Source organism: Protopterus annectens, chromosome 5.part1, assembly GCF_019279795.1.
Source record: "Protopterus annectens isolate FY-2018-M chromosome 5.part1, PAN1.0, whole genome shotgun sequence".
Lineage (NCBI taxonomy): Eukaryota > Metazoa > Chordata > Ceratodontiformes > Protopteridae > Protopterus > Protopterus annectens.
In genome coordinates, this window is record NC_056736.1 from 414027397 (window position 1) to 414040841 (window position 13445).

Here is a 13445-nt window from a genome sequence, read left to right on the forward strand (position 1 = left end):
AACTTTCCTTGTATTAGGCCTTCTGGCCTCCAAAATAACATTCAAAACTTGTTGTGGAAGCTGAGACCCTCCAGGGTTTAAACCAGAATATGCCAGGCTGTCAGATGTAGAGAATGAAGTTTGACATTGAGTAAATGACCGTTCTCCTGAGACAGCAGGTGAGGAATCGAAGGCAAAGGCCATGGAGGCTCCTGTACCAGACTTCTCAGTAATGGGTACCAGTGCTGTCGAGGCCAATCTGGAGCTATTAAAATCATGTTTGGCTTGTCCTGTCTGACCTTCAGCAGTACCCTTGGGAGGAGAGGCAGAGGCGGAAAGGCATACACGTGAAGATTGCTCCAATTGAATGAGAGAGCATCCACTTTCCAAGCTGAGGGATGAAACCTTTTTGTGCAAAACTTTGGCAGCTGGTAATTTAGTGGAGAAGCGAACAGATCTATGTCTGGAGTTCCCCATAACACTGTCAATCTCTGGAATACATGAGGATCCAATTTTCACTCGTGGGGATCCATAATTTGTCTGCTCAACACATCTGCTAAGGAGTTCTGTGCTCCTGGCAGAAACCTTGCCTGAAGATTTAGCTGTAAACTGAGAGCAGTCTCCCACAAAATCATTGCTTGACTGCATAGAGGATAAGAATGCGTTCCCCCTTGCTTGTTGATGTACCACATGACAGTTGTGTTGTCTGTTTGAATCAACACCTGCCCTGGAAGAAGTAAATCCTTGAAAGCTATCAATGCAAATCGGACTGCTAACATCTCCTTCAAGTTGATATGTAGATGTTGAAGTCTGGCAGGCCACGTGTCTTGTATCCATTTTCCATTTAGATGAGCTCCCCAAGCTTTGTCTGAGGCATCTGTCGTTAAAATCTGACTCGCCTCTGGCCGGGTCACAGAGAGTCCCTTGTTTAGGTGACATTCCTGAGCCCACCACAAAAATTCCTTTTGAATGCAAGGTATTATTTGAATGACAGTGTCCAAATCTTGGCAGTGCTGTGTCCATACATTCTTGAGATACCATTGTAGCTTCCTCATATGCAGTTTGGCATTGGGAAGTACCAGAATACAAGATGCCATGAACCCCAAGGCTTGAAGGACTGTCCTTGCAGTCAGCCTGGACTGATGAGACAACTGGTGGAAGTAAAGAGAATGATTCTTTTGTTTGTCCGGGGTCAAAAAGGCCATCTGGGATGCTGTATTCAGTCTCACACCCAGAAAGCACATGTCCTGAGAGGGTACTAGACTGGACTTTATTTCGTTCACAGAATACCCCAGGCATCTTAACACTGCCATCACATACTGTAAATGATGAAGAAGTTCGTCCTTTTCTTGGGCCAGTATCAGGCAATCGTCCAAATAAGGATAGATCTGTATTCCTCTTAGCCTGAAGAAAGCTACCACTGGAGCCAGAACCTTCGTGAACACTCTGGGCAGTAGATAAGCCAAAGGGCAATGCAGAGAACTGATAATGTGAAGTCCCAGCCCGAACGCAGATACTTCCTGCAACTGGGCCTGATAGGAACATGAAGGTAAGCCTCTTTGAGATCCAGAGTCACCATCCAGTGATCTTTGCCCAGCAGAGGTAAAAGCTGTTGTAACGTTAACATTTTGAACTTGGGAATGTCCAGATATGTGTTGAGGATGGATAAATCCAAAATTGGTCTCCACGTGTTTCCTTTCTTTGGTACTAGAAACAGGCGAGAATAAAATCCTAGGCCCACTTCTGGCAGAGGAACCGTTTGTATGGCCCCTATTTGAAGTAGTAAAGAAATTTGCTTGCGAGCCTCTAGTCTTTGCTGAGGAGGAACGTCCGGCATGCCTTTGAAAGGAGGCAAGGTATGGAAATAAAACTTGTAACCCTGGTGTATGATATCCAATACCCATTTGTCTTGGGTAATCAACATCCAATTTTCCTTGAAGAGTGCTAACCTTCCTCCCAAAGGTGCTGCCAGGCAAGAAGGATCTGGCAGCTGAAAAGTAGGTCATTGGGCCTGTTTACGAAAGGACTGGCCCCTACCCTCACCAAGATTGTGCACGTGAGCTCCCTGTTCTCGCGCTGAAAGAACACTGAGCTCTGTCCCTACCACGACTAGATCTACCCATAGACTGAGAATCATAAGAAGGATACGTCCACCCCTTAGCAGGCCAATTCCTACTAAACTTGGAGGCTGAACTTGCAAAAATCCTTAACAGCCTGCATAGACTTAGCCTTGTCTTCCATTTTCTTCAAGACTGATTCCACAGGTGAACCAAACAACACATCAGACTGCAAAGGAGCATCCAAAATCCTTGTCTTAACATGGTCAGATAAATTCTGATCCTTTAACCAGGCGTGCCTGCGAAGAACTGAGCCAGTGGCAGCCACCCTAGACGAGGCCTGCACAGCATCAAAACCACACTGTAATGAATGCTTACCCACTTGTTCAGAGACATGCACCAAATCTTGCAACTCTTTACACTCAATGCCTTCCGCCAGAGCATCCACCTTAGACTTCAATTGAGAAAGAAGAAAGTTTTGATATTTCAACATATGAAACTGGCAATTCAAAGCCCTCATAGCTAAGGTAGAAGATGTATAGACCTTCTTTCCCCATCTATCCAAAGCTCTGGCTTCTTTATCTAGAGGAACCGGATTTTTACAACAGAGGCCTTGACACCCTTAGGTCCCTGACTAATAGTTTCTGGGTCCGCCTAGGACTCTTATAAAGATATTTATGAGCCTCAGGCACCCTGTAATACCTATCCGGTTTAACAGGAGCAGGAGGCAGAGAATCAGGATTAAGTGAAGCCTCTGCAAACACATCTTCCACAACATCCAGAACAGGGGGTATAGCCAAGGGCCTATGCTGGGGTAACAGCAAAAACTCCCTAAGCCTTTTCCTAGAATCAGAGAAGTCCTGACCTTCCCACTTAAAATGTTCCCTCATTGAATGAAGTGTCTCTGAAAAAGAAAAATCCTCTGGAGGAGAAGCAGAAGGAGTGGAATCATCTGCATCAGAATCAGAATAAGGAGAATACTCCTGCAAGTCTTCAGCTGAAGACTCTGAAATATCCGAAGCCTGCTCAAAACTTCCCAACTCTGGCTCCACCCTAGGCCTCTTATCAGGAGGGGGCAGTGAACCTCTAATCAGAGTAATTAAATCTTCTGCCATTTTAAGCATGTGCTTCTTAGGCACAGACCCTGCTGAACTAGGAGTGACACCAACAGAAGCTGAAACTGGCCTGCCTCTGGGAGAAGCCTTGGAAACAGAAGGAGAAGGCCTAACCACCCTAGGAAGGGAGGGGAGTACAGTAACTTGGGAAGCCCCTTCAGCCTGACCTGCCTCCTGAGAGACCACCTCCTGCAAAATCAAAGTCTCCCCCTGAGACTCCAGAGAAGTCTCCGTCGGAACCACCGGTTCCACTGAAGCCTCTAAAGAACCGGCGTCCGGAACGGACGACTCATCTTGCCTGGGTTTAACTGTTTTGTCTTTGCGCTTCTTCACAGAAGCGGGCGCCGGAGAATCCGACGGCATATTATAATTGCACCGCTTCCCAAAGACCAGCCTAGCACAATCCAACCTTCGCTTAATAGTGCGTTTATTGAACCTAGCACAAAAGCGACACCCAACAACGTCGTGCTCAGGCCCCAAACAAGGAATGCACAAAGAATGATAATCCCTATGCGGTATCTGTTTCCCACAAGAAATACAGTTATTCACTTTTTCTGACATCCGGTAAAACACTGAGGCAAGAAAAAAACAAAATAATCCCCAACGGGGTACTTAGCCAACTTGGATTCGGTCTGAAACTCCGAATTCGAAAAATTTCAGAACGCCGAACGGCACTTGCAACGCTGCTTCTGCATCGGACCAAGCGGGCAAAAAAGACTGAGGAAATGACGTCGGTCATGCGCTTTTGTACCCTGATGTCAGTTTTAAGCGCCTTGACTGACGTCAGCCTAATACTTTGGTATTCGGGCCGACCGAGGACAGCGGACTACCCATATGTAAGGACTGCAGCAATGTGAGATGAAGAACATCTTCTCATTCAACATGTTTAATTTTTCAATGTTATTACGAATAATTAGTTTCAGTAAATCAAAGCCAGCTTTATCAAATAAGGATAAAAGCTCTGAAAATAAAGCAGTGCCTTCCTCAAAGCCATGGGGCAATTTAAAAATCCGTAGCCCCTTAGATACTTGCTTTAGTTCTAATGAGCGTTCTAGGAACGCATTGTCCATTTGAATGTTGGGGGGAGACAAATAGATGTCTGGGCTCCCCCATTTGCTTGTCAACATGTTGAAAATCCATGGTTCCAGTTTCCACTCGTGTGGATCCATGAGATTTCTGCTTAATCAGTCTGCCCGTGTATTCAATTTTCCTGGAAGGAATTGAGCTTGCAGATGCACTTGGTAGCTCAAGGCTGTGTTCCACAATGCCATGGCTAGTCTGCAGAGGGAGTAAGAATGTGTACCCCCCTACTCATTTATGTACCACATAAGCGTGCTGTCCATCTTTACCATTAGTTGTCCTGGAAGAATGTAGTCCTTGAAGGCTGTCAGAGCATTCTGTACAGCTAACACTTCTTTTTGATTGATATGCAGGTGCATTTGACATGGGTTCCTTTTGCCCTGAATGCACTTCCCTGCCAGGCGAGACCCCCATGCATAGTCTGATACATGTGTAGTCAGGGTTTGGGCAGCAGGGTTAGTGTGAATGGCAGAACTCTAGACGTAGGCAAGGTATGATAGGAATCATTGCTTCTAGATCCTGAGAATGTTGACACCATAGGCTTTTTAGATATCACTGTAGTTTCCTCATACACGGTCTTGCATATGGAATTAGAAGAATGCAGGAGGCCATGAACCCCAAGGCTTGCAGTATTTGTCTTGCAGATAGCAGGGTTTATGTGGCCACTTGTTTGAAGTAAGTTGTTAAATGAATTTGTTTCTCTGGCGTGAGGAAAGCCATCTGGGAAGTTGTATTCAAGCTTGCTCCCAGGAATATAATTTGTTGACATGGTACCAGGTGTGATTTATTTTTGTTTACGGTGTACCCCAGACAAGTTAGAACCCTTATGAGGTATTTGCTTTCCACAAGTAATGCAATTATTTACTTTTACTGGCATTGGTTAAAAGCAAGAAAAAGTTTCCCCAACGGGGTACTTAGCTTTTAGCTGAAGACTTCGGTTTTGAAACTCAAAAACGAAAATTTCAGGAGTTGGCTGACCAGCACTTGTGAACTGCTTCTGCTTCGGGCACCGCACGGCACGAAAGACTGATGTAATGGCGTCGGCTGCATGTTTTATACCCCTGATGACCTGACGTCATGGAAGAAAGGACAGCAACCAACGCAGGACCCAAGACTTTGTTAATCAGGCCGACTGAGAGCTACCTGCAAGCAGATAACCCAAATGTAATGACTGCAACAGTGAAACACGAAGAACATCAGTCCAACTAGAGTAAAAGAAAGGATAGTCACAACAACAGTATGGCCAAGAGGAGCACAGAAGGGTCACCAGTGTTAGATCTTTCAGTTTTTCTACTGTAATAACATCCTGCTTCCACCTGCAGATTAGTATTTACTACCAGGGCATTTTAGGGCATCCCAGCAAGTGTGGCCTCAGGCACACAGTCCACTACTGAACCCAGACTTCCAGTAAAGAAAACAGACACCCTGGTTACCATCAGCAAGCTTGTTTCAATCTGGAGAACACAACAGACACTCCTTAGGATGGAAGGCATTCAACTAAATGTTGTCCCACATACATCTAACAAGCAGGTAAAAGGAGTGAGACTATATTATGAATTTTAATTTACAATCTTGTATTCCACAAATACTTGCAGACTGTTCATGCTGTCATTATGTACACACTAATTGTTCTGAAAAAAGAACTCTACCCATCAGATTCTCTCATCAGCATACGACTTCAGAAAGTGGAAAATGTCTGCAAACTGAAAGCATCACAGTCTACTTTTGTCTGTTTAGATCATGAGTATTTTACTGCGGATTTAAACGCACAGCCACAAAGACTATGCATTAAAGGAGAATCAAATGAATGCCACTTCTCAATTAAGTTTTTTTTTTTTGTTTAGTATATTTTCTTGCCATTTTATTACAGCATAAAAATCTGTAACAATGAAAGTTTCATTCAAGTAAATGATTCATTACCTTTCACCAAACCGACATGCTCCTGTTTTAAGATAGAAGGGACAATTGGCTTTATCTTTTTCTGTTCCATAATCCACTGGAGCCTCAGGATTATGCCACACACCACCATTTCCTAACTAGGTAAAAATAAAAACAAATGGTAAGCCTAACATTAAAAAAAACTACAACATGGGTTGAACAACCCCATGAAAAGAAGTACGGTCAACAAATATTTAATGCTACATAAAGCAGATTTTGCATTCATTCAGGAATCCCACTTAGTAACAGAAGATCTAAACAACTTAACCTTTTAAGGATTATATGATTTTGGTAAGTTCAAACTACAACCACAAAAGAAGAGGTGTCCTAATTTTACACAGAAAATCAATGAGAATTCCAGAAATAGTTGACTCATACTCAAGCAATGATGGTATGCTTGCTTTAGTCATACTAAAACTAGATAAAAAGATGTACACTTTTGCAAACGCCTACTGGATACCGGGTATTGAGACTAAAACTGTGAAAAAACATTTAGACACCACAACGAAGTCTAAAGGTGAGTTACTATTAGCAGGTGATTTTAATTGCATCTTGTCCTCCACAGATACCACAAACTCTATGCCCTTTAAGATGTCCCCTGTTGCCAGCTACATAAAAGACAGAAACCTAATTAACACTGATTGTATAAAAATATTATCCTCCCTGAAGTATTCTCGCTACTCTTACAGATTTGGCAAACAGACCAACATAGACAAAGTCTTTCTAACCAGTTCTTTACTGGCCAAAACTGATAATGTAATACTGACATTATGCCCTATGTCTGACCACAATGCCATTACCTTCAAAGCAACACTTAATACTGACCCCTTAAAATTCTGCCAAAGACCACCTGCTTATCTAGTAACAGTACAAGGATTTAAAGAATGGTTTCTAGATGAAATAAACCGTTACCTAGGCGCCTATAATAATGGAGAGGTTTCAGATATTATCCTATGGGACACTTTAAAGGTAGTCTTACATGGTAAAGACTTAAGTTGGTATATAAATAAAAGAGGGGATAAAAAACTGGTAGACATATAAAAAGAAACTGATGAACTAAAACAAACATCAAATGACAAATCTGTATTAGCTGATGTATGTAAACTGAACAAGGAACATCTGGATATCATGCAGCATAAAATATCAATAAATCTGGAAAAAAATCAGATTACAATCCTAGTCAATTAATCCCAACAGTATGCACAGGATTGCGATTAGATCTAAATATTTAAATGAAAAAAATCATACAAAAGAAATATACACTAGAAATAATCAGACTATCAAAGTTACAGATCTGAAAAATATATTATGTTTTAAAACCATTACAAGAATATTAACTCATCCACAAGTGATAAAAGTATAGACAACTTTGCTAACAATATTCAAAAGAAGCTATCCAAACACAGTATTAATAACAAAGACAAATCCTTTTTCTTTACCGAATTAAAGGAACAAATAAAAAAATGTTAAGACAAAACAGGAACCAGGGCTGGATGGTCTAATTCCGGAGTTATACAAACTCTTACCTGATAACATCTTGACAATCTTGCTCAATGTTAAAACTACACCAAATATCCCTCCCTCATGGAAATATTCCATCTTAATCTTAAAACCAAATAAACAGCCCAGCCTTTGCATACCTCACAGTCCATTTTTTTTGCTTAACATTGATTACAAGATATTCATGTCTTGACAGATTAAATAATATTAATTCTTTCAACATTAATTCATGAAGACCAAACCAGCTTTATCAAAAATAGAAAGGTACAAGACAATGCAATTAGATTACTCTCCTTAACAGACTTAGCAAACAAGAAAACAATGAGCTTTCTATTTTAAAGCCTTGATATAGATAAAGCTTTGATTCCCTAAGTTGGCCAAATCTGTTTTAAGCTCTGCAAAAATACAATTTCTCCCCAAACTTTATAGGATTAATTAAACTATATGAAAAGTCCATAGCCTATGTAAAGTTCGGATCCTATCTATTCAGCCCATTTGAAATATTAAGAGGCATTAAACAGGGGTGCCCCCTCTCCCCATTACTCTTTGCCCTGGCTATTGAGCCTCTTGCAAATTATGTTAGAAATAATGACAGTGTTAGATATAAAGTGCAAGACAAATTATCACAAATTATCCCCCAAGATACAACTGTTTGGTGATGACCTACTAATAACTTCTAGTGATATTGAAAATTCAATAGATCACCTATAACAATCTAGACTTTGCAAATATCTCTGGACCAAAATTCAATCACAACAAAACTCAGGCACTTCTAGTGAATAAAAATGTTACTATGAAACTTGGAAAAAAGACAGGCAAACTGGGAAGGCACACATACTAAATATCTAGGTATCATTACTGAGCCTAATTATAAAAAACACTCATCTAATTACCACCAACTTATAAACTCAATTACTAGTCTGACAGTTGGAACAGACTCATCTTCACATCTGAAGACAGATTAACTTTAATCAAAATGATACTGTTACCTAAAAATCTTATTCATTGGCCTAGTTCTAATAATTCCCCCACCTGGGAAAATTAAACAGAAAATTAATAACGTATTACTCAACTTACTTTGGTATCCCCCAAAAAAAAAAAAAAAACAAGAATTTCTCTTCTCTGGCACACCACAAGCTGGGATGAAGGAGGTATAGTGTTTCCAAACACTGATTTTTATTTAAACTCCACATTTATTAACATAGTGTTGCTTTGGAATAATACTTCTTATACATCATAATGGAAATCAATACATGAAACCTTACTTCTTAATAGTAATAGTGTACATTGCTTGAACCATATACTCAAATACATACATATTTACATGGATTTTAAAAATATACATTCAAAGTGAAAGGTCAAAACTTGTTCTCACACCTATTATAAACCAAACATTGCTGTTGTTTAAAAAGCTTGTTTTCTAATCAACTAATTAAGAATTTACTAATAATTACGTTTCCTACTGCTTACACAAACGAATGAAATGTTAGAATTTAAGAAGGGTGACCTATTACATTACAATCAATTTCTCTCAGCTAATAAAATAAGTTCTGCAGACTATTTTATCAGCAAATACAGTTTGCAAAACTGCAAATGGCTGGCTATCCAAACTTGTAAGAATTTTATACATACTAAGCTCATTACCTCATTAGAGGTATACAATAAGAGTAACTTAAAAATCTTGGATTCTATCTCAACAATTAATAGTTCTCTCAAGAACACATCATGCATATCTGTTAGTTATAAAATTCTTAGAAATGACTTTAGCAAAACATATGTTTCATTTTGCAATTATTCAAGTGAAGTTAATACACAAGTATTCTCAGAAAGAGATAAAAAAAAACTTTGTTTACAGTCAGTGAAGGAATCCACATCTTCCCTGTTCTGGCGTATACACACATGGAAATTTTTTACACAGATGTTTCTTCACCCCACACAGACTAGCAATAATGTACAAGAAAGATTAAATTAAATGCTGGACATGTGGACACCCTGATGCTGACTGGACACATGGTTAATTGCAAAATAATTTTCCCATTTTGGTTAAACTTTAATTATCTTTGTAAAGCTCTACGGAATGACAACTGTATAATTTCTGACTCCATTATCCTTTTCAATGTTCCTGTTCCTGAATTCATTCCTAAAACCCAAACAAATATTCCTCTTTGTTGGAATGATTTGGAAAAAAGATAAGTCGCTGAAAAGCCTGGTTGATATTATTTTCAGTGGCTACCTTGGACATGAAGAAGGATTAGTTCTCAAGGCCACTCTGTCTGTGAAAAATGATACATGGCAGCTTGGATGACCAGGACTAATTCTGAGACCCTCTTACCCAAAGTTATGGCCAAAAGAAAAACAGTCCTCCAGGACAGGAACTTAATATCACAGAAATGAGCCGTCTCAAACGGGCTTTGAGTGAGAGAGTGTAACATCATAGTCAAATCCCAAGAGAGATAAGGATCCTTGACATGAGGCCTAAGAAGAAAAACTCCTTTAATGAAGGCCTTGCATTGTCTAGAGAAAAGGGTAGGCTCCCTAATAACATGAAAGTTGGAAATGGCCACTGACTGCAGCTTTATGGTAGAGAAACAGGCACCTTCTTGATAAAGGGATGATGAAAACAGAAGGATATCTGAAAATGGAGCAGAGAAGGGTCAAAGGGGTCGAGATTTCTTTCAGCAGCCAAAAACAAAAAAACATTTCCACCTACTGTTGTAGAGTTTTTGAGTAGAGGGTTTGTGGGAGGTCAGAATAATTTTCCTAACAGGGGAAGCCTGGACTCTCTTAGAATAATGGGAATTGGAGAAACCATGTGGTTAGACGAAGGGATCGAAGGCTCTGAGAGTGCAGCTCAGAGGGACGAGTAATGACATAGTATGGGATTTAGTATCCCTGGAGGATACCTTCAGATGAGACCGTAGGAAGGAAAACCACACCAGATGAGGCAAGGAACATTTCAGTTTGTGGGCTTTCTGCAGTAGTTTGGGGATCAATGGGATTGGTGGATATGCATAAAGGAAACCTGGAAGCCAATCATGGACTACAGTGTCCCTGGGGGACTGCCCTTTTGGGGGAATCAGGATAAAGTACCTGATGCATTTATTGTTCATTAGAGAACCAAAAAGTCACAACAAGGTTGGCCCCATTGGCCAAATATCTATGACGCCACTGATGGGTTTAGGGACCATTTGTACAGGTTCAAGATGGACCTGCTAAGTCTGTCTGCCAACATGCTGGACTCACCGGGAATGTTTGTTGCATGAAGAAAGTGACCTGAAGACCTGGAATCCCTGTAGTCTCAAGTGACCTGCTAACACTGTCAAGCATTTGGTAAACACCTTGGGGACTGTGGTGAGTCTAAAGGGCAGGGCTCTGAATTGAAAATGACTGGCTCCCAGCCGGAAGCTCGGATGCCTCTTGGAGCGTCTGTATATCTTGATGTAATAGTAGACGTCCTGGAGATCTATGGAGCAAATCTACTCTTCCTTGTGCAAAAGTGGCAGGATGGACTGGCCAGTGCCCATCCAGAACTTCGACTTCTTGACAAACAGGTTCAACTTGCTGAGGTCCAACATCAGATGCAAGTTCCCAGTCTTTTTTGGCACCAAAAAGAAGCAAGAACTTCCAGGCCCTCTTTGCACTCTCGGGACCTCCTGGATGGCTTTTTTTTTCTAGAAGCTTTAAAACTTCTCTTTCAGCCAGTTCTCTCTGACTGGGTGGCTTGTCAGGGAGAACTTATTGGTACCTGGAGGAGGTTGGGAAAAGGGAATGCAACAATGCCTGGATATATTAAGCACTCACCGATCATTTGTTATGGCTGTCCAGGCATTCGGATGCAATGAGAACCAACCCCCTACCGTCTCCAGGGGAGGACGGTCAGGCAATGCCTCAGGGACACTGAAAGGGCTTCTCAGAAAAAGTTCTCAGATGCCCTTGTTCTGCAAACCCCCCTCTGCCTCTAGGGCGGTGTCCACCATTTTCCCTCTTCCTCTGTCTCTAGAAGAGGGATCCTCTGCAGCTTCCTGGGAGGAACTCCGACTTACGGAACCAAAGTTTGCTACCTCCCCATTGGTTCTTGGAAAAGGACTTTTAGGGGGGGGGTGTAGAAAACCTGATCCTTACTGCTGACAGCATCTTCCCTTCCTGCTCTTTGCAGGTCAAAATCTCCTTGACGGATAGTCCAAAAAGCGAGCAGCTATCAAATGAGGCATTACTGAAAGATGCCTTAAAGGGTTTGACAAACCTGCACAACTGCATCCAAGCATGATGCCCCAAAGCAATGCCTGCACCGGCCTCTTCAGAGGTACACTCAGCAGCATTAGAGGGAAGGTAGTAGTAAGCTGGGGAAAGACCTTCTTGAAGCCCTTCACAGACAACTCTGAAAGAGAATTGGTTAGTTCAGTAACCAGGTCTCTTTGCAAGCAGGTAAAGAGTGCCAGATAGTTAAGAGCTCTCAAAACAAACCTGACTGAGGTGTAGATGCACTTCTGATGACTATCACCCGAGATTCCCTGTTTGGGGGATGGACGGGGGAGTTCTGTTCAGCCAGCTCCTTTTTGGTGGCCGCAGCAACCACAATGGCATCAACTGCAATGCCTTTGCTCCAATTCATCCTGTCTGAAGGAGGGCTCAAGAAATTGTCAGCCTTCTTCAGGACTGGTTTCATAGTGTCAGGTTCCTTTCATGCCCTGCGTGAAATAAGGTCAATGAGCTTGGCTGTAGGGGAGGTACCCAGGAAGTAGATGGGCCTCTCCCGAAAGCCTTCAGAAACACAGACTCATCTGAAGACAGGGGATGGGAAGACCATCTGCCTTTATGTTTTAATAGCTCCCCAATGTCTTCAAAACAGACGCAAGCGGACCTGGGGGACCCATCCCCGTTCATCAAAATCCGTGCCCTCCGTGAGGGACTCCATGGGCGAGTCCAAGTTCCTCCTCTTCTCTTGCACATTCTCTTCCATGGCACCTCCTCTGTGTGGGACTCAGTGGAGGACTCGGAAGGGAAGGGAACCCCCCTAGGGTTTAGTTGCCCCCTGAAGGCTATCTCGGGAGGACTGACCGCGGACAGGATGGGCTTAGAACAGTGATGGGCTGGGACATACCCGGTAGAGAAGACACTGCTTCAGACCTGAAGAAAGTCCTCCCTACCACCCAAAAGGTCGATGGACTTAAAGGAAATTCCATCCCCATCCCCGGAAGCCAAAACAACCTGGGATGAAGGAGCAGGGCCAACCCCGGTTGCTTCCCCAAGTTGTCGACGGCCGTGGCCCCCAAAGAAAGGACCGGTCAGACAAGCCCAGACCTGACCCCCTACCCAGACCTGCTCTGATCCAATGGTAACAGAATCGACTTAGCCAGGGACCCTGATGGAGTCAGAAAAGCATGCTTTCCTGAACCAGTCGACATCTTCCTTGGGTAAACTGGGTCCTGGAGTTCCAAAACCAGGAGAATTGGAAGAGGAGAAGGTGACTTTGGGGCTGGGGCTCGCAAGCCCAGCAGGGTGGAGATGCAGAGGCCCATCTCTATCTGGGCCCTGACAAAGCTCATCATCCTGTCCATATCAGTGGGCAAAAGGCTCCTGAAGGATCTAGAGGAACCTGAAGAACAAGTAGATTTTGCTGGGGAATCCAGCCTGGACCCCGAAGCAGACCGATGATACCCCCGATCTGAAGATCAGCTCCGATGCCTAGGAGCTGAGTGCTTCGGATCCCTAGTGGATTCTGAAGGGGAGCCTTCAAAAAGTTAATATTGGATCCAATGAACATGTCATTTTCGAT

General features: G+C 42.4%; 1 protein-coding gene across 1 annotated transcript in view; it reads right to left on the reverse strand.

Annotated features, from left to right (window-relative positions):
• The window catches only part of ZRSR2 (zinc finger CCCH-type, RNA binding motif and serine/arginine rich 2), a 748465-nt gene that overhangs the window by 233877 nt on the left and 501143 nt on the right, over positions 1 to 13445 (reverse strand). Inside the window, exon 6 of the mRNA XM_044073070.1 lies at positions 6152 to 6267. Within this exon, the coding sequence (XP_043929005.1) occupies positions 6152 to 6267 (116 nt within the window). The remainder of the gene's footprint in view (positions 1 to 6151; positions 6268 to 13445) is intronic.